The sequence below is a fragment of the Melanotaenia boesemani genome, chromosome 9, assembly GCF_017639745.1.
Source record: "Melanotaenia boesemani isolate fMelBoe1 chromosome 9, fMelBoe1.pri, whole genome shotgun sequence".
Lineage (NCBI taxonomy): Eukaryota > Metazoa > Chordata > Actinopteri > Atheriniformes > Melanotaeniidae > Melanotaenia > Melanotaenia boesemani.
The window spans coordinates 12,410,715-12,438,452 of NC_055690.1; the positions used below are offsets into that span (position 1 = coordinate 12,410,715).

The 27,738-nt window shown below is 37.0% G+C and overlaps 3 protein-coding genes across 8 annotated transcripts; all 3 read right to left on the minus strand.

Moving 5' to 3' along the window:
* Positions 1-919: 919 nt before the first annotated feature.
* On the minus strand, positions 920-3,065 carry guca1c (guanylate cyclase activator 1C). Its single transcript, XM_041995029.1, has 4 exons — positions 2,503-3,065; positions 1,922-2,071; positions 1,455-1,542; positions 920-1,313 (listed from the first exon to the last, which is right to left on the minus strand). Exons 1-4 carry the CDS (start codon positions 2,695-2,697, stop codon positions 1,177-1,179), a joined length of 570 nt encoding a protein of 189 aa, XP_041850963.1. The 5' UTR covers positions 2,698-3,065; the 3' UTR covers positions 920-1,176.
* Positions 3,066-5,534: 2,469 nt separating this feature from the next.
* LOC121646024 (TPA-induced transmembrane protein homolog) lies at positions 5,535-10,219 on the minus strand. The gene is made up of 7 exons (XM_041994880.1): positions 9,826-10,219; positions 9,308-9,382; positions 8,986-9,057; positions 8,741-8,873; positions 8,390-8,520; positions 7,090-7,160; positions 5,535-7,004 (listed from the first exon to the last, which is right to left on the minus strand). Exons 1-7 carry the CDS (start codon positions 9,850-9,852, stop codon positions 6,809-6,811), a joined length of 705 nt encoding a protein of 234 aa, XP_041850814.1. The 5' UTR covers positions 9,853-10,219; the 3' UTR covers positions 5,535-6,808.
* A 908-nt stretch (positions 10,220-11,127) lies between these two features.
* zgc:153184 (uncharacterized protein LOC751652 homolog) lies at positions 11,128-27,709 on the minus strand. Of its 6 annotated transcripts, none has more exons than XM_041994876.1 (6): positions 27,562-27,709; positions 14,541-14,627; positions 14,369-14,431; positions 13,492-13,554; positions 12,497-12,700; positions 11,128-11,868 (listed from the first exon to the last, which is right to left on the minus strand). In XM_041994876.1, the coding sequence occupies exons 1-6, from the start codon at positions 27,565-27,567 to the stop codon at positions 11,437-11,439; spliced, it is 855 nt and encodes a 284-aa protein (XP_041850810.1). In that variant the 5' UTR covers positions 27,568-27,709; the 3' UTR covers positions 11,128-11,436. The 6 variants fall into 6 exon arrangements, with proteins under 6 accessions (XP_041850810.1, XP_041850811.1, XP_041850809.1 ...); XM_041994877.1 differs by having other exon boundaries at positions 14,541-14,624; positions 27,562-27,694; XM_041994875.1 differs by lacking the exon at positions 27,562-27,709 and adding an exon at positions 15,017-16,496.
* Between the last annotated feature and the right edge of the window lie 29 nt (positions 27,710-27,738).

Below are 27,738 nucleotides of genomic sequence, written 5' to 3' on the forward strand. Positions count from 1 at the left end.
ATATTGACAAACTGTGACCTTTTAACAGGTACTAAAAATGTCCCACAGCTACAGAACATCCTGAAAGTGTCTGGGAACTTAGTGATACTATCCTTTTTTGACCTTGGCTTCAAAAAGTCCTAACATAACAGTTGCTGTCACAAGATGGCATTCTTGAGCTCTTTCAATAATGAAATGTCTAAACTGCATTCATCAGCTCTTTATTTACAATGATGCTGCTTGCTACGTGAGATATACATTTATGTAATCTGTTTCAAACCCTATTATCTACCATTTTAACATAGTAACTACAATTTACAACTTGTATATGCATTAGAATGTAGTAATTTTTTATATCACAAAACAGTCATTTAAGAACAGTTCAGTTTATTAGGTGTGAAACATGATTTTTCCCAGTCTGCATTTTAATCTAAGGAGAGATTTTGTTCTGATTTTTATTTAAAAAAAAGACCAGTTTTTAGCAAAAACCTGGATTTTAAGGCAACTTTGTAACCTTAACAGTAGCAAAATGTGAAACATCACTTTTCTGTACATATGTGTCTTTACGTATTTATGGTATTTATGGTCAATCCCCAGGTTTAATTTAGTTTGTTTTTTGTTTTGCTTTTTTTTAACCACCAGTATAGTTTATACAGACCAACAATTAAAAATACAAAGCATTTGTGAGTGTTTTAGATGTTAATCATACAGCAGTAACTCCTAAATGCTAATCCATTGAAAGGTTGCCAGTGCAAGTGGTGCATTTTGTAATATTTAGCAAGATTTTTATATTGTACTTGGCAGTTTTAAGCTAAACTAGTCAGAATTCAGTTTTATATAAATAACTTCAATTATAATTTGATATAAATTATGGATGAAAATGAAATAAGCTGTTTAAATGAAGACACCAATACATTTTAATGTGCTCTCAATTAAATAAAATGACTTTTTCACCCTGTTTTGCACCACCTGGAACCATAATGAGAACCTTGGAGATTATTTGCCTCCATTCACTGAAATATACCAAACAAATGTCTTGCAAAATGATTTTGAACATACACAAACCTGTACAGTAAATGTCAGAATGCTAGCAGAGGAGGAAAGGGTGCAGTCAGTCAGTTCGGACTTAATTGTTTCCAGTACAGTCTTTTACTCAACGCTCAATCCTCAGTGTAATCCTGTTTATTGAGTCCCAACTCAGCTCGCAGCTTTTGTCTGTTGACCGTTGATGATGATTTCTAGGACGTGGGTAAGATCCATCATCTTAGTGAGCATTTCCATGATATCAGGATGCTCCCTTGCTCCACTTATGAACTCCTCCAGTGTCAGTTCACCTGAGAGGATAAAACCAAAAAAATAAAAAGCATCTTACAAAATTAGAATATTGCTGGGTTTTTCATAATAGGGGATAATTTTTACACCAATAAATCACAAACAACGTATGCTTTATTTCAGTTGCAAGGATTATTTATTACCTTCTCCATTGACATCAATTTTCTCATAAATGAGAGTCACAATCTCGTCTGGAGGGACGTCATAACTTCTAGTGATATCTTGAATAGCCTGAGAGGAGTTTTCCAGAGGTTAGTGAAGTTTGCAGCAGGATGAGTAACATATAAAAGCATAAAACAGAGTACTGGTTGCAGCCTGAACTGCACTAATCTGAAGTGCATTTTATAATAAATAGGTCATGATCTGGTATGAGCAGGTGAAAATGTGTCAGATATTCAGGATGGTTGTTCTGTGACCTACTCAGTCTATGAATTAGGTCACATCAAAGACATTGTTTATCGGTGAGGTAAGCTGTGTCTGGATTAAATGTCATGAATAGCTTATGACATGGCATCTTAGCATATTTGCCGTTTCAGAGCTAATCTTTTTGACCCAAGAATCTACAAGTGCCTCATTTCCACAAATGTTAAAGTCTGGTTATGAAACATACCTTAAATATAGTCTCCAGTTCATCCTTGTCAATTTTCCCATTTCCATCTTGATCAAAAAGCTTGAAGTACCACTTTAATTTCTGATTTATTTCTCCTTTCAGTAATAAACTTATAGCTGCAATGTATTCAACAAAATCTATATATCCATCCTAGATGGAGAAAGACAAAAAAAAGATGGTAAATCTCTTGGTCTGCACTGCATTATCAACATTTATTCAAATTAAATTCCTATTTTCTTTTAAGTAAGACCACTTAAATCATTCAACATTTTCCCAGAAAAAGTAAGAATTGCAATCATAGACACTAAGCTATCTATTTTTAACTTATTTATCTAGTGTCATTAATGAGCTACAGTCTACCAATGTGCAATCTAATTTCATCTGCTTCCTTACACAAAATCAAATATAACTGATCATGTCTGTTGTTTTGTATTGAAATGCTGTATTTTTAAACATTTATTTATCTAAACGTCAAAAATTTTATTTTCTACTTCAAAGTTGAGAATCAGTGATAACAGTAAGGTGTATCAATGGTTTATTTAAAGCATAGAAATCAGAAATGTCTTGCAGTATTTTCTTACCCCATCCATGTCGAAGGTGAAGAAGACTTGGTCTACATAACTGCTGGCCTCCTCTGTCATACCGTTCATTTCAAGCATTGTCTTAAGCTCAAACAGTGTGATGAGTCCTGATGGAGATTCCCTCATGAATTTTGTGTACCAGTGGTGCATGTCCTCCTCCAGGATATCATCCAGGCTTGAGCCGTGAGAACCCATTATTCCTTTAAAGGATTGTGATTTTTTCCTCACGAAACCAGCAGACACCTTTGTCACGAATCCTGCAAAAATCTGGCAGGGAACCTGTCTCTGGCAAAGACTGTGGCACCAGCACCTCTGAAGTCTGACTGAAACCTGACGCAAATTCTGCCCTAATCTTTAAGCCAAAAGGAGAGATAACCCCTTAATGGGATAACTGTAGAAGTCTTCCTGGAACCTCAGGACTTTGCATTCTTGACTGAAGAAGGGCTTGGCACCAATGTTCTATATGACAGGATAAAAATGTGGCACAAAGGAGGTTCCTAAAGGTTTTGCTCTGAAAGATGTGCAAATATTAAAATAACTATACAAAATTGCACTTTTTGTATTAGTTTCTTCATATATGACTTATTATTTTTATGTATTTTACAATTCCTATACAATCTGCCCAATACCAGCAATTTCCCCCGCAAATTTATATTTATTCCTTTTTTTTTTTTTTTTTTTACATTTTAAAAAATATTTGACAAATAAAAGAAAATATTTTTAAAAGTACATCCATTCATTTAATGTCTTTCTTTTATATTTCTTTTATATTTTCTTTGAAATGATATAACAATGTATAAATACCCCTGATTAAAAGGTTAACACCCCTACAGTTCTTCAAGGATTTATCCAGGGGAATACTTCTTGGAGCCAGATCAACATCCTCTTTTATAAACATGCAGGCAAACTTGACTTTAACTCAAATTAAACATGTGGCAATTTTGCACATTTGTTTTACAAGAATCCCAGTTATGATTGATATGGCCTAATGATGTAAAGATGTAATTTTGTAACAGGGTCAAAACATAAACAATACTTAAAACACATTAGGTTTAGCATAAGAATGTCCATGCATGTTCACATCTTTGTTGTTTGTGCAAAGTTTTCAAAGAGACACCGAACAATAACTATAAAAAAATGAAGTACAGAGGCATCTTCTTTCTCATCTTCATTACTTAACACGATTATTTTCAAAGACAAGAACAAAAAAAGGTGTCATCTTTTTCTGGTTGTTAATGCTAAGAAATAAAATGATGTTAACATTTCAAGGGGAAGGAGTTTTTTATTATTATTATTATTTATTTTTTATTTTTTAACTATGTTAAACATCCAAAAATCTCAATAAACCACATAAAAATTTAGAGTTTAAGTGTTGAAAGGTATAATATTTTGCATGAACTTCTTTTTATGGATTAACTATATTTAATTGCTCTTTTTCTTTCATTGACATGCACATTAGTGTACATGCCAGTAAATACACCAGTGTTTGCCAGTATTATTTTCCAGCTGGTTTACAAAGACAAAATGTGACATTAGTTACAATGGTTAAATTTAGAATTGAAGACTACAAGCCATTAAAGCAAAACAATACAACAACAGCACCTTTTAAAGGCAAAAATTACACACTGCAAATAAAAACTGGTACAATTTCAAATCATGATTTGTGACCAGTTCAGTTTTGCACAGGTACACAGGAGCCTTAGTAGTAGCCACTGCTGTTTAGAGGAACAAAGCAATCAAAGCTTAGTGCTTGTTATAGTAAATCTGGCTTTAGACGACTGACAATTCTCAAAATAGGATTGGAAGAGGTGCCGCCAGTGTAGGTAGCTAATATCTATTGGCCTATCGGACATTTACAACCAGAGTAATTGTTGATCTTGCATTGCTGCCAGCAATTAACAAGGATTAGTATTAACCTCAGCAGAACAGAGTGAGCCAGAGAAAAATATCTCAGTCCTCAATACACAACAGCCATCCAAAGTCAACTGGAATTATCCTGTCAGGCTCAAAAAGTGCAATGTAAATGTGCAAAATGCAAAATCTCTAACAGAGATGCAACATTTTTTCCTTTGTTGGTAATGGGTAACCCTGGATTAAACGCTGGTAATTAGTCTTGATGTAGAATTGTGAACCAAAAGGAGAAGGAGTCCTGACTGAGACCAAAGTAGACAAAAGTGTGTATAATTTTTTTTTTCAATAAAGAACGAGAGCAGAGCGTGGAGTGAATATTCTTCAATGTTAAAACATGGCTGGTTCAATCCTCAACAATCCCTGTGTCCGTGGGCAGGATAGTTAACCCCACATTGGCCCTTGTGTGCTCCTTACTTTGAAGTTGCTTTGGATAAAACATCTGCTAAATCAGTGTATCATAAATGACCTGATTGTTGACAATAAACAGGACAAAACCAGACAGAGCAACATGTTTGACCGTTTCATCAAAACGGGAAAACCTCAGAAACCGGGAAAGGTGAAAAGCCAAAATAATGAATTGCTTTGTTTCAGCATGACAACTATGCATTTATTAATGTGTTTCTGTTATTTTCTAACATAGACCAAAAAGAGATGCAATACCATTAAAAAGACTGGGTTGGTAGGCTTCCTGTATTTTGACTGCATTGCAGGACTAGTGATAAAATGGCTGGATAGCTCAGTTAGCAGGGCAACCGTCCATCCCACAGGGGACGAATATTGACACCTTCCAGTTGGGTTCTTAGGCAGGACCTATAACGCTACTGCTTAACTACCTTCAGATGTAAGTCGCTTTGAAGAAATTTAGCTTCTGCTAAATGACTGCAGAATAAAGACCTATGATCAATTTTTGACTGTATCTAAAGAGTAAAAAAGACTAACTGAACAGTCTTTTGATGTAGGGAGACAAAAAATATACACTCCTTGGCAAAACAGTAAGGAACAGTGATGGCAGTTATTTCTTTCTTTCTTTCTTTCTTTCTTTCTTTCTTTCTTTCTTTGTTTTGCTATAGACTGCAAACATTCAGGTTTTATATTTAAAGATAAATATGAGCCAAAAGATCAACATTTCAATTTTTATTTTTAGGTATGTACATCTGGATTTGATGCACAACTGGAGATATGGCATTTTTGTAACAAAACACACATTTCCTGAGTAAACAGAAGTGTAACCATACAAGTTCATCTGTGAAATGCAGTGGAGGTAACATCATGGCTTGGGCTTGCATGGCTTCTTCTGGAACCACCTCAATCTTCACTGATGATGTGACACATGAATGCCACAATGAAATGAACACAGAAGTTTACAAAAGCCTTTTGTCTGCCAGTTTAAAGACGGATGGAACCAAACTGATTGGACGATCCTTTATCCTGCAGCAGGATAATGACCCCAAACACACTGCCAAAGAAACACAGGAGTTCAAAGTGGAAGATTTTAGACTTTAAATCTTCAGATTTAAACCTCATAGAGCAGCATTTTACCTGCTGAAGAAGACCCCCCCCCCAAAAAAAAACAAAAAAACAAATAGCAACTGAAACAGGGTAAGATGAAAGCCTGGAAAAGCATCTCAAAAGAAGAATTAAAAAATTTAGTGATGTTAATGGGTCACAGGCTTGATGCAAACAAGGCGTTTGCAACTAACAAGATGCTTGTGTATCCACATTAAACACATTGGTACCAATATTGGAAGGCTGACATGTGGGTTACAGCCAGAAAAGTGTGCAATCTGATGTACTGATTCAGTTATGCTTGTGTAAAATGTGAATGATTTACCCCAAATGTAATAAACTGCAATAACCCTCGTCTTATCCTTATTCTTTGCTTGTGGGACATGAACGCCCTCTGCTGTTCAGCCCATAAAAGATTCAAAGAATGTTTTGCTATGAGAAAAACAGGTCCTACTGAGATGAATCAAGTAAAAAATTACATGTATCAAGAGGCATGAACTGTGTGTAGAATATATATTTTGTAAAGGTATATAACATTGTCAGTTAAGTAAGAAAAAATATATATATAGTGTTGTCCTAGTGTCTGAGGCATCTTAGGAACATGTTTCAAGGTAACTCCACTGACTATTTGCAAATGATATCAGTTGAGGCAATCTAACTGCACAGGTGTGTAAATATAAACATGTGCCTTTTCCATCAAAATGCAGCTTGTCACAGTAGTTTCTCATATGCACAAACAAATAAATCACAGTGAAAGAGCATGAAAATAAAAATGACAGCAGTGGCACTTAATCAGCGCCTGTGGGTGAGTGCAGGGTCAGCTTCATGCTGCATGTGCAAACCTCACAGATATATATCAGTGTCTCTGTTGATGTGTGAGCATATTTCATTAGTGCATTGAAGACATTTCTAGGGAAACTGGAACAATATAGAAATTCCTCAACTCCACCGGATCCTGGTCATAAAGGAACTGTCTGAACACGTTGTACACCACCTCCCTGCTCAGAGTGAAGTTTCTCAACTCCTCCTGCTCCTCTTCTGGCAAGAGAAACATCAGGTTGTACTTCATGACAATGGAGTCATTCCTGCAGTGAAAGAGAAACAGTTCAACATGTTTCATGTAGCAAATGGAAAACTAGTCTGTAACCACCGAGTGTGATGTTTATTTACCTGGAATCATTTATCTCAGCCTTAGAGAAGTACCGCCCCAGAGCAGGAGAGGATCTGTAGAGATCAGTCAGCTGGGTGGGGCAGGTTGAAACATGCAAAAGCAAATGAGAAAGTACTGCTTTTACTGACAACAATCTATTGTTTTCCTTCGAGTTTCATTCTGTGAGTAAAGGCTTACAAGTCAGATCCTCGTAAATGGCAATACTTTCAGTAAAATGAAATCATACATGTAACTCTAACTAAATAAATTCATTGTGTTGAAGATTTAGTAGCACAATAAAAAATTAAGCCTTAAAAAAGCCTTACAAACTTTATATGCATCAATAATATTATTTTTAATTGCATTTCTTTACTCATTTTTGCAGCTTTCTGTAGGTCTTTAAAGTAAACACAGAAATTTTATTGTAATGACCTTACTCTGTCTTCATAACAGAGCCATTCACTTTTACTTTTAAACATGAAACACACAAGCATCTTTACACAGCTACATAAAGGTACCAGTTTGTTCTACTTCAGTAAATAACAATGAGAATCTCTGTGTTTTCATGACTTTAAACGGTGTTAGAAGCTGTATTTTAAATCTACTGACTGCATGTCAACAGTGTTTTGCTGCTGTGTTACTAAAGCATCCCAAAAGGGACAAACCTGGAGATATTTTTGCAGCTTCTGTCATTTTTTCTTGCCTGTTTGAAAAGAGATGCAAAGATGGGAAAGTACCATTTTAGTACTAGATGTCACTCAGTTCTACACAATGACCCTTTGCTGTATATATGCATCAATCATTTTTTCATTTGAGATGAAAAAGAACCTTAAGATGCCTTGTAAATAGTCCAGCTTTTTAGTGCTAATAGGGAATCCACTGTATGGGCTTCTAAAGAAAGTAAAAAAAAAAAAAAATCAAGTGTTGACATTAACTTCTGCCACTATTCCCAAGTACAGACCCAGTCCTATTTGGGAATGTGGTTCAGTCATTTTGGCTTGTCTAACCTGACTTTCAGGATCAAACTTAGACTTGAATTGGCATGCTAGAACTAAAGCTAGGGCTGTTTTGCAACCTTAACATTTATATTCATCTATAAATATGCATTTTGCCTCAGGGTAAGGGAGCAGAATATTTTCACTTTGCAATCTTTGCAACACTTTGCCCCCAACATTACCCTGACAATCTGAGCATAATGAGTACTATAGTAGTTTGTGATACTATATTAATGGTGGTGTGATTGCCAAAGATTTTTTGTACCAATGCAGTGATACAATACATTAATCCATCATGTTAAGTACACACAATAACTGCTGATACCTTTCCATGAAGTACACTTGATACTTGACTTGGAGTAGAAGAGATGTTAGACATCTGAAAACTTCCAGTAAAATAGTGAGGAATTGTAAAGAGTGAAGAGTCAAACTTTTCATCTTCATCTTCATGCAATGCTGTTAAAGAAAAAAAAAAAGGATCAGAGCCTTAAAATGGGCACTATATACATCAGCAGATTTCAATTTTAAGTATTCTTAAAGTCAACTGCAAATATGGAAGTTGTGTTCTTGCATAACACAAAAGAACTTGTGGTTTTGCATATTAACTCACTCATTCTTATGGCATTATATATATATATGTATATATATATATATAAACACCCATCATAAACTTTACCTGTGCACACAGCGAGAGAGATGATAATCACCAAAATGATGAGGAAAAAGAGGGCGATCAAAACCATCCATAGTGTGATTCTCCAAAAGACAATTTCATTCAGTTGTTCCTTTATTCTCCTGATAGAGCAATTCTAAAAGGATAATAAAATCTGTTTGGCAAAATGCAGCTGCAGTCTGCAAGGGAACAAGTATGATACTAACAAGGATTTTTGTGACAAAAATCCATTAAGATCAACTCCATACCTCATTTTCCCTCTTTGTGTTACCCTCTGCTTCATGGCCAGAATCTGTTATCCTCCCATTGCTGCCATTATTCTGACAAAATACAAGAGGGAAAATGGCATACGTGAGTTCCTCTCTTTGTTACAGAATAGGAAAACTTATTTAGAAATAGCATGTTGATAGTTAACTCTCAAACGGTGCAGGCTCATGACTAAAAGGAGTTGTCAAATATAAATGACACACATGAGCAAAATGTATTAGTTAATCTTGTTATCTTGTGCATACTGAAAACAACAGAACTAAATGATAGAAAAACAAGAACACACCATTGTTTAAACCTCACCTGGATGAGAAACGCATCTGTTTCTGTTGCATCAGCAGTGATGTTGACCACTGCAGCTCCATTATCTGCTGTGATCTGCAAGTTTAATAATATGGGTTAACTTCATCATAAAATAACTATTTAGTACAAAAAAAGTTACGCAAAGAACCGTTACTGAGGAATATTTCCATTTTGTTGTTCAGTTTGGTAAATTTGAACAGTTACCGTTTTATGTTTAAAACCTGAAAAACGCGGTAAACCTACATACATTGCTCAATACACAACAAAAGGTATGTTAGGAATACCTCTTTTTAACACTACCAACAATTAAATTTTTAAGTTGTAGAATTCAACATCAATTAAACTAAATTAAATAAATATGTGTGCAAAATGTTTCTCGTTTAATTATTGCTAAAAAAAATACAATGTCATCATTTTTGTGAATTAACTAAAGTTCATTAAAGATTATGTTTACTAAACTGACCAGGTATTAACATTCATTTTTTTTATTTTATTTTTTTATTTTAACACCAACTTACCGAAGTTATTTCATCCATCTCTGTCATATTGATCTTCGTCTCCGTGCTGTAATGCGCGCACGACGTAAGAACCCGGAAGCACCTATCGCCTATACTTTTCAATACTTAGAAATATATACAACTCACAGGACAATAAAAGTCTCAGTCAAAAAGAGTCGCACAAATAAGAGGCGACAGTTTTCATATTTCGATATGACGCAATGAGAAAGAAAAAAATATCAAAATAGGGTGTGAGTCTTTCCTTACAGCGCTTCCCCCGAAAAGTCAGGTGAGTTTTCTCACGAGTTTCTGTTGACAGAAGGGTCAGAGGAGGGGCCGGAGCGCAAGACCTGCGCAGTCAAGGAGTTTGGTACAACCCTGTTGGCAATTTCTTTTTTAAGTCACGACATTTACAATAAGCCCAGCAGTTACCAAATCCTGGTTTCCTTTGTGTTATTTCGGTCACACGGTCACGCGAAAAGTTTGCCCAATATGTGGCAAAGGGTTTTTAAAGATTTGCAAACTGTAGGCAAATATCACTAGCTGATGACAATTTGAATTTATATCTGGGTCAGAATGTCTCTCTCTCTCTGTTCTTAATGAATGTGTTCACATATTATAAAATATATTTGAACTCACTTTCTGATCAGTTTACAATGCGTCAGTGCCACCTGGAGTATAAACTATAAAAAGTCTAAGTACATACTGGCAGAAATAGACGTTCACGTGAAGTAGCATTTTGGAAAACCAGATGACATTTTTAAAATTGTGGGAAGTACTGCTGTCCACAGAGTGTCAAAATGGATAATATGTACAAATATAGAAAAATAATTAGTGTCAATAACAATAATAATGTGGTTTTAGCAAATAAAATGTTTCTTAATGTGCAACAGGCCCAACAAAGCTGTTTGCACATTTGGAGGTGATTTTAAATAAGCATATGTATGAATTACCTCCCATTTAAAAATTTAACCATTTGGCTGCATCTAGCAAAGTAATGTGTAATATAAAGTTTTCTTTACATACTATGGAAAGCTGTTTATTTGAACATTTCTTGATGACCTGATCCACTCCATAGCAGGACTGCAATTTTTACATTAGGTTGCACTCAAAACAAGCTGAAAAATAGACCAAGATACTATACATGGAACTATGCAAAGCATATAATCTTATGTTAATATATATATTTATATATATGTATATTTATATATGTGTGTGTGTCAGCATACATTTAGGAAATCTAATAACATTTTTGCCTTTCATTCAGTATTTTAGACGTTCTGAATACATGACACAGACTCCTGATGTGGAAGTGCACGCTTATCAAAGTCTTTGACTTGTTTATAAAAAAAAATGTTATAAAAACAAGAGTCTTGAAGACTTGGTGCGACATGAAAGAAGGAAACTTCCTGTAGTCATGGTTACTGTCATACTTATTTCCATGTATACAATAACAGCTACCTCTCCTGACTCTCCAGCACTTATGGTTCTATAAAAAGCCAGGAGAGGGTGACAGAGGAAATTAAAAGAGCATGAACCAGAACATTTTAAACTGATTAACTCTTCAAAAGGAGTTTTCTTAATAAAAAGCACAGAATAACTTATATTTGTTTTTTTCCTTATTATAAACAGTCACAGTTCACACCCATCATGTTGTGATTCCTGGGGTGTTTGACCCTCTTCAGTCTTAACATCATCCTCCATCTGCTCGGCAGACTTGAAAGGCTTCGGTTCCTCCTCCTCTTCCTCAAGAGGTTCTGCACACTTGTCTTGTTCCACTTCCTGCTGTGGTTTTTCCCTGACGTCTGGGTCATTCTGTGCTGCATCAGCATCTATCTTTTCACAGTCCTCATCCTTATTTTTAACTTCTGTCAGACTATCAAGCTGCTTAAATTCAGCTTCCTCAGTCAGGTTGTCATAAACCTGTTCCTTGTCCCCATTTTCATTTGGGGCATGCAGTTCACACGGAGACAGACCACTCCCAGCGGCTCCCGCCTCCTCTCCAGCTGACCTCCGGTGCTGTCTTGTGGGCGGACGCCTCTTGAATGATAATCGTGCTCGTGTCTGTGAGGAAAAGATGAGCAAGAACCACAATGATGTTTAACACAACTGTCAACATCACAAATCTACAAGTTTTTATCAAAACATCAGAAATATAAAAAAACATCAGTTATGCTCAGAAAATTTCTGTTAATAGTCCAAATCTAATTGGTTCTTGCGTGCTAAAAACACCAAACAAATGGTAAGCAAGGACTCTAACTAGGCTAAGGGGATTACATCTTCAATCCACCATCTTGCTCCAGCTTATCTGAGACCTGCTTAAACTGAAGATGCACAGTGTCCAATGAAAGGCACATCAGCGGGGAGTCTGTGCATGTGCACGGCTGTGTCGTCACAGCTCACTTGGCGAGTAGCGTGAGAGAGATTTCAGGGACTCCAAAGGGACAAGACCTCATTTTTATTTATTCGTCAATCAGCTCGAGTGAAAAACTAAAAATTAAATAATTAAATAGCTGAAAGACGCACCTCCTAATGTATTAAAATGTATTTGAAAATAAGCTCTAATAATCACATCAACTGATTGCAACTGTTTAACCTGATAAAACCAAAGCCATTGTATTTGTAGGAGGTGCTGTAACAAACAATCAGATCTATTTATCTTTAATATTGTAGCTTCATTTGACGTGTTTACCTTGTTGAAGCTTGGCAGTGGAGTGCCTTCAGGAGGGCTGTCGAAGCTGATGGGATCCTCATCTTCGCTGGACAGATGTGGCAGTCTCACGGTGGGACTTAGGGGGCTGCAGGGCATTGTTGGGGACAGTGATGCAGGCTGCAGCTTTACATCAGGACTCTTGGGTGAAGGCAGCAAAGCAGTGGGTGACAAAGCAAGGTTGGCCTGCAGAAAGAAAGCTAGATACTGAATCTATGCAATATAATAACATCTAGTAGATTAAAAAAAAATACATAAAAAAAGAGTAAACCTTAAAAATTTCTTTGAGAAAAATCTAATTAGCACCAGACTCAATTTGAGACATTCTTCTTCTTCTTCTTCTTCTTCTTCTTCTTATCATTATTATTATTATTATTATTGTAGTTGTTATTGTAGAAGTTAATATTAAATTAACTTAAAAAAAAAGTAAACATTTTTTTCCACAAAAAAAAAAAAAAAACATTACATGAGCATTTAGTATGACACAGGTTTGTACAAGACATTGCTGTGCTTGCACATGCCACCTTCCCACTCCACAAATTTCCTTCAAATGTTCAAAGTGCTGTGACAACTGAAGACCAATACATAAAATCTAAAATCAGCTGCCCCCTCTCCCATAAAAGGATTCATGCTCAAATAGAACATCCTACCTGTACCGGGGAGAAGAGGAAGAGGGAGAATCGGCAGCCTTTTTGTCCCATGGCTGCCTGCTGGGTGAAACTAACTAAAGGATCTAGAATGAGTTAGAGCCCCACCAGAGCCTCTGTGGCCCTTCATCCCTTTAGCTCATTAATCTGAGCCGATTGTGGCATCAGGGACAAGCCCCTCCCCTTTCTCCCCAGTATATGAATGCCCATTGACACCAGCACAAACACAACAGTAGGGGGCAGTTTTTGGAACATACTCAATTTCCTGGTCATACAAAATCCACATCACAGTACGGCGTTAATCCCCCCCCAATAAAAATTTAAACCAACCTGCAGTTTTTCAATGATGGCAGAGTTCTTCTTTATTTTAAAGGAACTGGGCGAAACGTTTTTCTGCGAGGGAACAAAGGAAACACAGTCCAGTCAGAAGTTCAAGATGTACGCCTCTTTCCATTTGTATTGTGACGTTACATGGGCATTATTCCTCCCAAAACGTACATACTCTGCAAGATCTTCAAGTTATATTATAAATAATGTCTGTTTGTCATCTGTAACTGCAGCCATATGAAAGAAGAATGTTTGCATCTGTTCTCTGCACAGGTCAGCAGAGAAGTTAGAAGCCGAGTAAAAAATCTGTGCAACGATGGCGTCACAACAATGAATAAATCTGTAAAAGACTAACAAACTTAGAAAAATTAATACTCAAAAGAGAAAAAAAAAATAATAATGAAGACATAAAATCACAAAAAAGTGAAAAAGTGGAAATATATAGTAAATAAATTGTTTATGATACTGTTTTGGCTTTATATATATTTTTTGATTATTTAAATTGATCCCTTATTCATTTTTCACTCTTCTCTTTGTTGTCTTTTTTTGGCATTTCTATGCTGTTGCAATGTGACTTCTAAGTAAAGGTTGCTGATCCTAGACAAGAGACTGAAATGAACGCATTGCATTTCATAAATTCAGGAAGTGGAGAACAATATGAACATTTGAGACATTTTAAAAGAAAAATATAAAGGGACAGAAATAAAGTAAATAAAAAACATAAAACATATTAGCAGGTATATATAAGAATAAGTAAGAAAATATAAAGACTGTAGATTTGTCAACAAATTATAAGGCCGCAGTGAGAAAAAAAAAAAACAAATCCAAATCTGTTTTCTGGGAACTTCCCACAAATTTCATGAGTTACAAAATTACTCACATCTGACTCTTCATTATCATTTTGCAACTTCAGGGAACATGGAGGTCTTCTTCTAAATGGCAACTACAAGTAAAAAGGAGGAAGAAGAAGCAAGATCCGTAATAACTTTTTGGAATTGGCTTGCTATAAAAATATATGTACATAAATGTGGCACTGTCTGAATCATGTTTACCTCATCACTGGAGTTGGGCATTGGCAGAATATGACCCTTGAACCTTCCAGCCAACTCAGCCACAGATGGCTTGGATGGAGAATCCTTCTGGAAAAAAATATAAAACAGAAAATGTTTTATTTGAACAACAGCTTTGAAACATGCTCAAGTAGAGTAGATAACTTTAATCCCCAGATTGGGGACAGGCATTATTTTGAAAATAAATGACAAAAAAGCCTTAACAATACAAAATAATTTGATTGTTTGACCTTTATTTCAGCCTCTCACCATGACTGCGGGTTCAATCATTACTCCAGCTTTAAGATTTACCATATTAGATGTGCAAACACCATCTCAATGTTGTCACACTGAGGAGGGACATATAGAGAGCAGCAAAATGGGCTGACCTTCTAAAATAAAGACAGGGTTTCACTTCTCCTTCATGAGAAAATGCAGACGAGTTGGGAAACAGCAGGGAGGATGGATTCCATCTTTACCAGTATGTTGGCTTTGGCGCCATCTTTTGAGGAACCCATTTGAGAGCACAGGAAGTGAGCTCTTCTCTCAGCAGCTGCTGATCATCACGCTGCAGCCTGTGACAGCAGGGACCTGTCCTTGCTGCTTCAGACTGTTATCACTTCTTGGCCCCTTTCTCCCTCTTCCATTATTCCCAAGCTGATTGCTACACGGCCCTCCTCCGCACTTCCCTTTCATGAACAGTAACTCACTCCACATATCTGTGGCTTAAGTGATAAGTTGGCGTCGGACTGGAATGTAAGCTTTAAAACATTTTCTCCTTTTCCAGGTTCATTTTTACAGGGTGTTTGGATTACTAATGGGTCAAGGCGTTTGTTTACATATGTCTGCAGCCTGAGCTGTGCCAGGATTGTGGAAATTCTCATGCATCATGTTGCTATTAATGATTTGCATCTTAGTCACTGCTTGTGGGGCCCCACCCTTTCTTTCTCTGGCTTTCATAATACATCACATTTCCATCTTACTTCTATTGACCACTATAAAGCTTTTCTCACAGCTGCCAGTTCTGTCATGTTTCCTGGGTGTGTACTCCCAGTTCCTCACCATACCCCACTTCCTCTCTGCACAATTTGGACCGCTGCCCATGAACACATGGATCTCCCTGGTGTCACAGATACACATACCACATGCTAATCACACGCTTTATTCCCCCCAACCCCTGTTCTCAACATGATCTCACCACCTTGCTCCCTCCACCCATATCTGAAACAGCACCAGCTAGTCCTGCTGTGCCTCTGCTCAGGCTTCTCTGTGTTTTCCTGATCCACATGCCAACCCTTTTCCTGAACTTTCCTTTCTCATACGTGATAAACAGCCATTACCAGGGACCACCCACTCGCCTCTCCATTATTTTGTGACCTCTAATTGTTAACTCTTTCCTGTCCTTCAAAAACAAACGCCTCTTCCCGAGCAAACTCAAGTCACAACAGTCCAAGCAAAAGAAAGAGGGCTTTTTCTTATAGCCACTGCTCTCATGTTTTGTTGTAGGCTGCCTCGGCACTTTACATCTTATGTTGGGAAAAGAATTCTGCTCATGGGCACCAAAAATAATATGCTGATCATTTATTGGTTTCATGCAAAAGTGATGTAATTTAGACACTGTTATTCCTATTTTTGGTAGTTCAGAGTTAACTAAAACCAACACTAATGGATTTTGGCAGATTTTCTCACTGTGGCGCCCTCTAGCAAAGGCTAATTCAGTACCTGTCTTCTCTGAGCTCTTCCCAGCCAGTAAAAGTCTGATGTAGACTTTTGTCTTATACTTTGCTCTATCTCGTTCTTTCTTTTCCTTGCTTCCTCCTTGTGTTTTTTGCTGAGTCAACCATGCTGTGCGTCCAAAACAGCCAATGTATTGAAATCCAGTTGCTAGTTCATGATGCAGTGCTGTAAAGAAAATACAGCTGTCATGTGATGCCACAGGCTGGAAAAAAAACGTTCTGAAGTTTGGTTTCTAAGCGTTGGCATGCTGCAGCGCAATGGCAGCTCCAGGACTGTGTATAGTGAACATCATCAATACGATTCAGAAGCACAGCGTTTTAAGGTTGTTATTTAGTTTTGCTCTGAGAACTTTTGATGGAAAAACGAAAAATGCATTTTAGAATTTTAGAATCATATATATACATATATATATATATATATTATAATATACAATGACAAACAAGGCTGGACTGTGGTGTCTGTGTGGAGTTTGCGTGTTCTCCCCGTGTATGTGTGGCTTCCTCGCACCATCCAAAGACATGCCCTACCTCTCACCTGTTAAAATGCTGGGATAGGCTCCAGTTTACCCACAGCCCATAATGGACTAAGGGGTAGATAATGAATGAATGAATGACAATGACAAACAGGAGTTAAAGCATTTGACAAATAACAAAAACAGAATATGCACAGGGTTAAAGCATGTTCAGAACTCTATAACACCTCCAGGACAAGTATCACACCAGCAAAGGCTTTCTGCAGCTAGGTAAGAGTTTGAAAAAATTATTTAGGGGATTTTTGGCTAATTTTCACACAGGTGTAATTTCCTTGTTACATGAACAACAGGGATTGATTAAAGTGATTAAATCTTGTGTAATGTGCTGTTTTCCAGATGATTCTAGATGCTCCTTCTGCTGCCAAACAGTGGTCTCTCCCAGCCAATCAATGCTGCATTGAGGAGCCTTTTGGCCACTTTAGTCATTATGCCATGTTTTTTTTTGTTTTTGTTTTTTGTGTGTTCATGTGTGTAGGGCTTAGGTTTCAGGTTGTATCTGTATGTTATTTTTGTTGTATCTTAAAAAGCTGTGTTTTATCGTTCCCTTGTTAATTTAAATTTCTCAGATTGGCTTTGTAAGAGAGAGCTGCCTTTTTTTTTCGAAAATAATTTTTCACCTGTTTACGTTGAAGTTAAGGAGTTTGTTTTTGTGGTTAAGTAAATTGTTCTTATTATTTCCTAGTTAGGGATGTTTTTTATTTATAATGTTGGCCTTGCCTCTCCCTGAAGTTTTGGTGCCTTTCTGTGTTTTTAGTTGATCATGTTAAAATGAAATGAAAGGTTAAGCTAAGGAGGGTTCCCCTTAAGGTAGCTGAATCTGGACTATACTGTGTGGTTAAGAACATATTGTTGTAGATAGCATATAAGTAATCCTTTTTGTTTTTTGTTTGCGCATGCCATCATGTTTGTTTCTATAATTGTAGAGCATTTACTGAACTTATTTTTCCTTCTACCAGTAAAATGCATGTCATGATTACAAGCCCCTGGTATGACTGATTTACCTTCATGGTTAGCAGGTGGTGGTTTTATTTTCATAATTCATCCTGTCCATTAATATGTTGCTACATTGCAGCCAAAGACATAACTTTTAGGGAGTTTTTATTTGCCTTTCTAGCAATCCTTTACAGCTGTTCTATCAGCAACTGGGAAATGCTTCTTGAAAACATCAATTATTTAAAATTTGATAGTAATAAATAAAAGTTAAAGCCATAGGCTATTAAGGTCGAAGAACTTGGTAGAGGTTCACCTTTTGGGTTGCCTGCATTTCTGCATTGTAGCCATATTTCCTTTCTTATACTTAAGGATTATTTTTTTAAACATGTAAAAGAAAACTGAATCTTTTTTACTAAGAGGCTGGCTCATCTTCTGTAAATTGGAGTGACTATAATCCATGTCTAATCCATGACTAAGGAACATCTTAACAGCTGTTTACTTTAAAACTAAAAGTTAATCCTACCTAAGCTTTGTTTCACCATCATCTCATTGGCTTTACATTTAACTGGAATCAACATCACAGCTGCTGTGGGCTAAGATGGGACTCCATCTTCCACACTGGGAACAGCATGGGGTTATAAAAAAGTATAATAAATGGCCAATGAGTATTTAGTATTTGACAGTTTGTTTTTTCTTCTTATAGAAAAATGTCTATATATATATATATATTTATTTATTCTTTTCTTTTTAATTCTCGATCTGTTCACAAACTCTTGCAACAGCTGTGTAACTGGGAAGACAAAACAAAGTGATGAGTCATGCTAGGCCTAGAGTTGCTTATCAGTACTGAACATGCGTTACACAACTGGGACCCCAAGCTCAGCTCTAAAAGAGTGGGAAACTATGTTTCTCTGCAGGAGAGAGCAGGGCAAACTATTTCTGGGGCTCTAGGCCTGGGAAAAAGCCCCAGAGCTGTTCATGGAGCCTGGATCCTAGCTCTGCTCTGTAACCCCTCAGGTCCTCAGAGAGTGTGTATGGATATGTTAGACCACATCTGAAACAAACTGTAATCAAGCATATGGAGCAATTGAGCATGTCTAAAAAGGAAATAACAAAAAACAGCTTTTCAAAGTGGTGTCTTAACCATGTGACTTAAGTGGCTAAAAAAAAAAAAAAACTTTTTGTTACATAAACTAAAAACTCTATCCACTGATGTTACTACAACTGTTACTTTTTCTGGGAAAATATATTCTTCCAGAAATTGCCATGGCCTTAAAGTCAAGACAAAGTCAACTCTTTACAAACATACAGTTGAAACCAGAAGTTTACAGAACGTGTAAAAAAGATACATAAACCTTTTTTTTTCCTCTCACTGTTGTAAATTATATCAGACTAAACATTTCTTGTTTTAGGTCAGTGGGGATTACCAAAATTATTGCTATTTGCTAAATGCTGCAATAATGGGAGAACGATTTTTTCAGTGAAGCTTTTATTAGTATTTGGTAGCTTTGCCTTTAAACTGTATGTCATGGGTCAAGCATTTTGGGTATCCTTGCACTAACTTCTCTCAAATGTTTGCTGGAATCATGGCCCATTCCTCCTGACAGAACTGGTGTAGCTGAGTCAGGTTTGTAGGCTGCTTTGCTCGCACACGTCTTCTCAATTCTGTCCACAAATTTTCTACAGGATTGTGATCAGGGCTTTGTGATGGCCACTCCAAAACATTGACTCTGTTGTCTTTAATCCACTTTGTGACTTTGGCTGTATGCTTAAGGTCATTGTCCGTTTGGAAGACCCATTTGCTACCAAGCTTCAACTTCCTGGCTGATGGCTTGAGATGATGCTTCAGTTTTTCCAAATAATGTTCTTTCTTCATGATGCCATCTATTTCATAAAGTGCACCAGTTCTTCCTGCAGAAAACAGCCCCACAGCATAATGCTATCCCTGCCATACTTCACAGTTGGGATGGTGTTTTCAGGTTTACAAGCTTTTTCCTCCAAATGTAACAATAATCATTATAGCCAAACAGTTCCACTTGAGTTTCATCAGACCACAGGACATGTCTCCAGAAATGAGGGTTTTTGTCCCCGTGTGCATTTGCAAACTGTAAACTGGCTTTTTATGTTGCTTCTGGAGTAATGGCTTCTTCCTTGTTGAGTGACCTTTTAGGCCATGACAGTACAGGACCCATTTGATTGTGGATAGTGACATACTCTTACCAGCTTCAGCCATTATCTTCACAAGGTCTTTAGCTCTGGTTCTGGGGTTGATTTGCACATGCCAGACCAGAATACGTTCATCTCTGAAACACAGAACCCGTCTCCTTCCTGAGCAGTGTGTTAGCTGGACGTTCCTATGTTGTTTGTTCTTGCGGATAATTGTTTGAAGAGATTAATGTGGTACCTTCAAGCATCTGGAAATTGCACCTAAGGATAAACCAGACTTATGGAGCTCCACAATTCTCTTCCTGATATCTTGGCAGATTTCTTTGGATTTTCCCATAATGTCAAACAAGCTCCCAAAGCCATGTCATCATCATCTGGGATTTCCCTCATTGTTTGAAGACATAATAATCTTTGTGTATATAAACCTCTGACTTTGAAGAAAGTAATTCTTTTTTCTATTATTGCAGCACGTAGCACATAGAAATAATTTTGGTATTCCTAGCTGACCTAAAACAGGAGAGGTTTGGTCTGATTTAATTTCTGACAGTAAGAAAAATAAGGTTTATATATCTTTTTTTACACTGTATGTAAACTTCTGGTTTCAACTGTACATTTGCCCCATGCGCTGTGCTTAAGAGTGTCTTTATTTCCGGACTGTGAATGGCAACACGAGGTTTACAACATGACCAGCAGATGCAAAAGGAAAAAAGTAGCAGAGCGATCACACAAAGCCAGTTATTGACTATTCTTGTGATTCTCATTTCCAGAGGCAGAAGAGCACACATAAGCACATGATATCAGGCTCAGTTAATACCAAGCAGTAAACATATTTTCTTGATATAATAGCAGTAATCTGAGGGCAACAGGTCTTGCGATCTATTACTGAGCTGATAAAGATGCTGTCAGACTGAAGACTTTAAACAGTTCTATCAAAATAACTATATCCTCATACTGTATGTCCTTAGAAGCTGCAAAAATCTGTAACAGGAAAGACAGATAAATCACAAAGTAGTTCAGCTGTCAGCAAGATCTGTGAGAGAAACCACCAGCTCTGTTCTCCTTACACTTGTTCAGCAATAACAAACCAAAACAGCTACCTTGCTTGCTGCCTTTCCAGGAAAGTATGATGTGAACCAGATTTCATCTAAAGATCTCATTTTTTCACAGTTCTCGCTGGCACAAGTACAGCGTGGTCCTCAACCAGAAAGATGAGGTAAACCCATCCACATGTGGCTGCCGCCTCAAGGGAATGAGGGTGGGGTGCTGCTGACACAGACCGGTACATGTTTGTAAGTGGAACAAATATGGAATAAAACAAGTGGTGGGAAGATAAATTCAGATGTATCAAGAACAGAAAGCTGCTGATAAAAGTGATATTCCCTGAGACAGTCCACAAGGCCAAAATCTTTCTCTTAAATGTAATAACATGCCTCAACGAAGGCATTAAGATCTCAAGAGTCTTTGACATGCATTTCAACTGCAGTTTAACAGATTCTGAAGATATGTGAACTGAAGGCAGCGTGCAATGCAATATTTCAGTATGATAGCAGCAGCCCGTCATCTACATAACCTGACACGAGAGTGAAAAATAAGAAACAGAAGTTAAGTAAATTCTAACAGCTCACTGTAAAGATTGCTTCTCCCAAATGTTTGAAGCTAGACAAGAAACCTTTGGGGATCCACATGGTGTTCTGGTATTCTTATCCCTCTTTATCCAACAAGAATGAAAAAAAGAAACATCTGGAAAGATAGAGGTTTGGCATGGAAGCCAATTTTGCACAGAAAAACATTGGATGATATCATTTGTAGAAGCCATGTGAGTTAACTAACTTAACTGTAGTGTAGTTTCTGTGCCACACAGTCTGGAGTCATCTCTGCTTAGCTATATACATAAGGTCACATTCGGCTGTGGTTGGCAGTAGCCTATGCTGTGATGGAGTTATAACAATGTTAATGCAGTAATGGGGATATTATAAAGTTTCTGACCTTGTCCCAGCACATTAAATGCATGCTGAGGAATATAGTGAATCTGCAAGAGGAGTATAAAAAGTCACATGTATACTAATATTTAGAGGCGTTGACAAGTGGTGTGACATATAAAACGTAGCCTTTGCATAATTTCATGTTTCTTAAGATTGACATAAAACAACCAAATAACTCCTTAGTGAGTTTTCGCTCCTCTATCCTCAAATCTCTCTCTTACAATAAACCAGTAAAGTGGAAGGAAATCTGTCGACTTATCACGTACAAGCCTAACGAAACAGCTTGCAAAATGGCCACACAATCAAGTACCTTAAACACTTATAATCTGACATGTATAGCCGACATCAAGATGTGTAGACATAAAAACTGTGTTTATGCCTTTTTACTGGTATTTATCCAGAGAAGATGTGGGATGAGAGTGTGTGCGCACCTCATACATTCTTCAGGTCTGCAGACATTTTTTTAGCAGTGTAATATATAAGGTGGAGTGGGAAGGTGACAGTTTAACTTATAAAATATGGGAACTCTGAATATCTGCAGCCATTCATCGCATTTAACTTTAAAAGTTAAGACATATCAAGAGACCCTTCTTAACTTTTAGTATATTGGCTGAATCCCTTTAGTTTTTTTCTGGCTTTTCAAGAAAAAAAAACAACATAAATGTTTCTCCTGAGTCTCTCCACACAAGATTTCCACCGTCCGCCCATGAGTGTGACACTGTGTTGACTTTCATTTGTAATCCAGACAGGATCCTTTAATCTGTTAAATTTATTACTTTCTTTTTCTATTAATTCATGTTTCTAGGACTGAAAGCAGAACATAAAAATTTCATTTTCTCAATTTTTCTATGTTTCAGTTTTAGGTTTGCTAAAGTTATGCTTCCTCTTTGTTGTCGCTTTCATCCCCATGTCTAGTTAATTGTGGTACAAGCAAAGTCTTATGTGAAAATGACAAAATAGGGAAATGTTGCATTCATTCATTATTAACTATATAAGAACTGATAACTATATAAGGAAATCAGTTTGCACGTGTTTATAAATTTGTAAAAAGGAAACATACCAATGCATGGTTTTATAAATGTGGTTAAAATTATGTATATACATAATTCTTTCTTCATGTGTACACACTGTTTTAGTCATGAAACTACACACAGTTTGAATGACTTGATCTATTTCAGGATTGTTGTACTACATAAACAGAGGTCAGTCTTAACTAGGTGCACCTGATAAACTGGTAATGTAGCCCCAGTAGCTGTAATGGGCATCATATCAAATTTGTTTTGGTGTATTTTATTAATTTAAGAGTTTAATTTCTTACTTCTTGGAGCTTCTTAGTGCAATTCTAAAATTAATTATATCAAGAACAAAATTATGACGTAATCATAAATACTAAGAATCTAGAATAAGTTGTGACATCAGCCTGTATTGAAATGCTAATGAGACTTGGTGAAGGGGGGTTGGGGTAATGGCACTTGCAGAGTAGAACTTGCAGCACTTATGTTTGAATTCCTTTCTGCCAAAAAAGGGAAACAAAAGGATGGCCAAATGCCAAAATTAGAAAAGGGTGGTGCAGGCGGTGTAGACTATCTTTCGTGTGGGGCAATCTGATAAGTTGCAAACTCATGATGATGTTGTTGTGCAGTTCCTACGTCCATCGAAAGACTCAGCGTTCACATTCAAAGACATTATACTTACAAAATTCAACTTGCTTAACAATCTGCAGATGCCTAAAGACAACTCATGCCAAACCAGCTTTTAGTGAGATGTTAATTGTCAAGTCAGTCATGCTGATGTGGTTAAGTTTTAGTATACAGCTGTCACCTGCATTAATTCATTGCATAACTTCTACGCAAGCCAGAAGCTTGGGTGTTTTTCTTTTTTAAAGACTGGCATCCTTGTTATCTTGTCTGTAGTTCCCTCTACACCTTCTGTATCTCACTATGCCATGCACTACTTTGGAGTGAAACTTCAAGAGGCAGAGTCTAACCCAAACAGATCAATGATAGCAAAGAGTCAAAGTACACTGCATGTACAGTGTTAAAGAAAAGACTGCAAATAGCATAGTTAAGTAGAGAAACAATTCACAATAAAAAGGCAGAAAAAATAGTAAAGAGATTATGAGGGTTTATGAACCATTTATTTGGTCATAAAGGTGCAACTATTTTCCAATGAGCCAAGCACCCACATGTCAATATAGAGATGTAAATGCAGATAAATCAGTGTGCAAACTTTACAACAGACCAACGTAATCTACCATCTTTCAGATTAAACATCCAGTTCTGAAAGTGTTTCATACCAACCACACTTAATGGCTTTTAGGGTGCACAGTGGTACTAATTTAATCAAATTAAATTGATTTTGAAGCATAAAAGGCCTTCTTTGTCAACCAAAGCACACTACATGAGTCCCTCTGGCTTTAAAAACACGCCGAATCCTCTTCCTAACAGAGGAAACATTTGCAAAGCCTTCTTTTGGATTTTTAAAAAACCTGCATTATCATCTTCTCATTATCTTTCATGACTGCATTGAATTTGAACACTTATCCATCAGCTCTTAATATGGTTAAAACCTCAGCAGAAAATAATCTTTTGCCCATGCTGCATACTTGTGTCACTTTGTGGGGAAGTGAGATGCAAAATTATGTCATATAAAGCACAACTAAGCAGCGCCACAAGTAATCTTCAGAGAAATCAACCTTTGTAAGTGTAATGTAACTGACACAGCAACAGTTTGCCAGAAAGCCAGTTACTTGCTTTCACAGCATTATTTCCAGAAAAACTCAAGGTGTTGTGCAACAGCAAGAAACAAACTGCAGTAACTTCAGTGAGAAGATTCTGCAGAGACCGATTTCCTAATTATGTCCTTTGGGATATTTAAAGTTCATACATCAGAACATGATGCAGTTAAACTATGTGGGCACAAGGTTGAAAATGAGCTAGACAATATTAAATACAGATAATGTTAGAAAAAAATGAGAAAATGTCAGTGAAATCTGAGTTTTTAAATGTTGCATGAGGTGCTGATGGTTTCTATTTTTATCCCAATGTGCTCATCTTATCAAGACTCTTTAATTACAAGACTTTTACAGGTATACCAGCAGTACAGAAAGGACACATTTTACACACAGATGTGTGATTGCCACAGATCCAACCATAACAATTCTGACTGAAACAACAGTTTCTTAGGTTTTTCTTAAAGCTGACAGTCTTCATTTCAAGCCTCGTGGTGAATCAGGTATCATGCTTTATATTCATAGGGTGACAAATTCATCCTGCACCAAAACATTATTGCAATATTTGAGTAAAGGTGTGAGTAAAGGGGCCCATAATTATACTGTGACGATGACGTCAATAACTCATTAGCAAAGTGGTTGGTACAGACTGTTATTGGTCTATTAAGTTTACTATGCATTACATCATAAATGTGCTCACCATATGGTTGGCAAGGCAATCCCAAATACTCACTCCTCCAGCTGTGGTGTTGTTTTTCCATTAAAGGAAAACCACCACTCCACAAAACACACATCTACACAGTAGAAGTCCTCAGGTACAAGCATGCACTCTACTGCACAACTTTCCAGTTTGCCGATTAGCTGTTTGTCATTCCAAGATAGGAAACATAAAAATACAGGAATTTCCATGAATTAATATTCTCTGAAAACTACACAACATTCACAACTTTCCTGTGGGGCTTTGAATAAAACTAGTGATGATCACACTGAATAAGAGACTGGAAAATCCAGGATAGACCATTCCTCAGGAGAAGGGAACCAATCACTCATATTTTCATGACTATGCCCTTTTGCTCACTTTGCGACTGTGTTCATACAAAGCTTGATCAACCACAACTGGTCACTACCCCTTGGACTATACATGTAAAAGCAAACATCCCCCATCACCAAATAATGAACAACTTCTAGCAGCGCTTTGGTCAGATAGCTCCTCACCAAAATCAGGTAGAAGCATTAAGTTCACAGGTTCAATATGTTGGATGTTAAGAGAAATTACAAACTACACAATACTCCCTTCCACCCGACTCCAAACTATGGTGACTGCGAAAAAAAAAAAAAGCCTGCTTGGAGTTGGCCACTAACTTGGTGGTGAAACATACGCCAGGGATGAGGATGCCACATTTGCATCTTTTAATTTAAATTATTAGTACAAAGGTTACTGAAACACTAAGGGTCTTTGTCTTTAAATTACTTTCCACCAATTATAGATTTAATGACCATATTTCGCCCTAGAAGTTCAGATCTTTGCGTCACTACTAAAAGCACGCGAGTCAAGTTTAGCTCAACCTGACCCAGTATACATGCACAGGAAGAAATTCAACTTTTTGATTGAAGTATGTTTACTGTGGAAATGCTCTGAACTCTGTTGCAAATGTAGAGGACACTTGTAACACTCTCTGTGGGAGACTGTGCCACAAATTATGTATTTACTGCAATGACATCATTCTTAAGTTAGTTGAAGAAAAATTTTGACAGAGGATGATGTTGTTACAAAAATCAGAATATTATGAAAATAAAGAAATTGGAAATGCTTGATACAATGAAGAGTTGACACAGTCTTCAATGAGGTGCTTTTCAGTTACAATTTTGGACTAATTTGGCCGTCTGTAAAAAGAAAAACAAAATATGTGTATAAAAGCAGCTTTGATGGGAACTCACATCTATGTACATTATATGGAAGTTGGGAGCTCTGCGGCACAATCTAGTCTAGCTAACATATAAATACAGGAGTATTTGACCTCAAATCACATTATCTGAGCGTATTAGCCCAGTTGGAGATAGTCGCTTTTAAGTCAGACCAACATGTTGAAAGACCAGTTTTGTTTCAGTGCCATGTAAATGTGATTACTAGCTAAACTAACACTTGTAGTTGGACTGATCCTGTAAGTCAATTTCATGCAATTTTGAACACCACTTTTTTGGTCAAAAGCATAATTTAGATCCCAAAATTAAAATGTGAGAGGACTTTCTTGCAGATGACTTCCCTGCTGCCTGGTATGTTGTGAGGGGGGGTGTTTCTCTACTCTCTACATGACATTAAATGTTTTTAAAAGGCTAAATGACCTTATTCAAAAATGAATTAATAAATAAATAAATAGGAAGGAGGCCACCAAATCTGCCCGCAAAGCTTACACAAGAAGAAGAAAATCCTCCCCATACAGAGGCGAGTACAGAGTTTGGCTTATGACAGCGAGGTGAGATGATTAAAAAAAGGATTCAACATACATATGCTGTGGAAAATCACTAATGACATTCATTCCACACGTTTGCAGCACACAATGAGTGGCTCGTGACAGACGATCTATCAGCTCTATTTCCTTCCTTGTACACTGTTGTCGCTTGTTATGAAATTTGCCTGTGGTATATATAAAAAAAAGTTAAACTAAATGCGACAGGTAGGATATAGCCTGTAGGAATCACAACGGGGGAAAACAGCTTATTATAAACTACTAAAAAGTTAAGCGGCTGCACAAAACAAGTCCCCAGAACTTCAAGATTATCACAACATAACGCAGCGTCATAAACATGGAAAATTCACTGAGCGTACCTCAGATGCAATGCTTCAATTTAAGCCACACCATGGCAACACACCCACAGTGAAATGTCAAAAACATCTGGCTTACAAGTACAGGAGAACTACACTTGGAGTCAAATAGTTTCTACCTCCATCCTAGGGAATGCGCCCGAGATCGTCCCCTCCTGCTTTTCTTTTTCCTTTGCTTTGGCTTTTTGGAACAAAGTGGGTGCTGCTTTATGAGAAAAGCGAGACAGAGAGCAACGCTGTGTTTATATCTGGAGCCAAATCAGCCTCGTGGACGTAGAAGAGGAGGGGCGCACAAC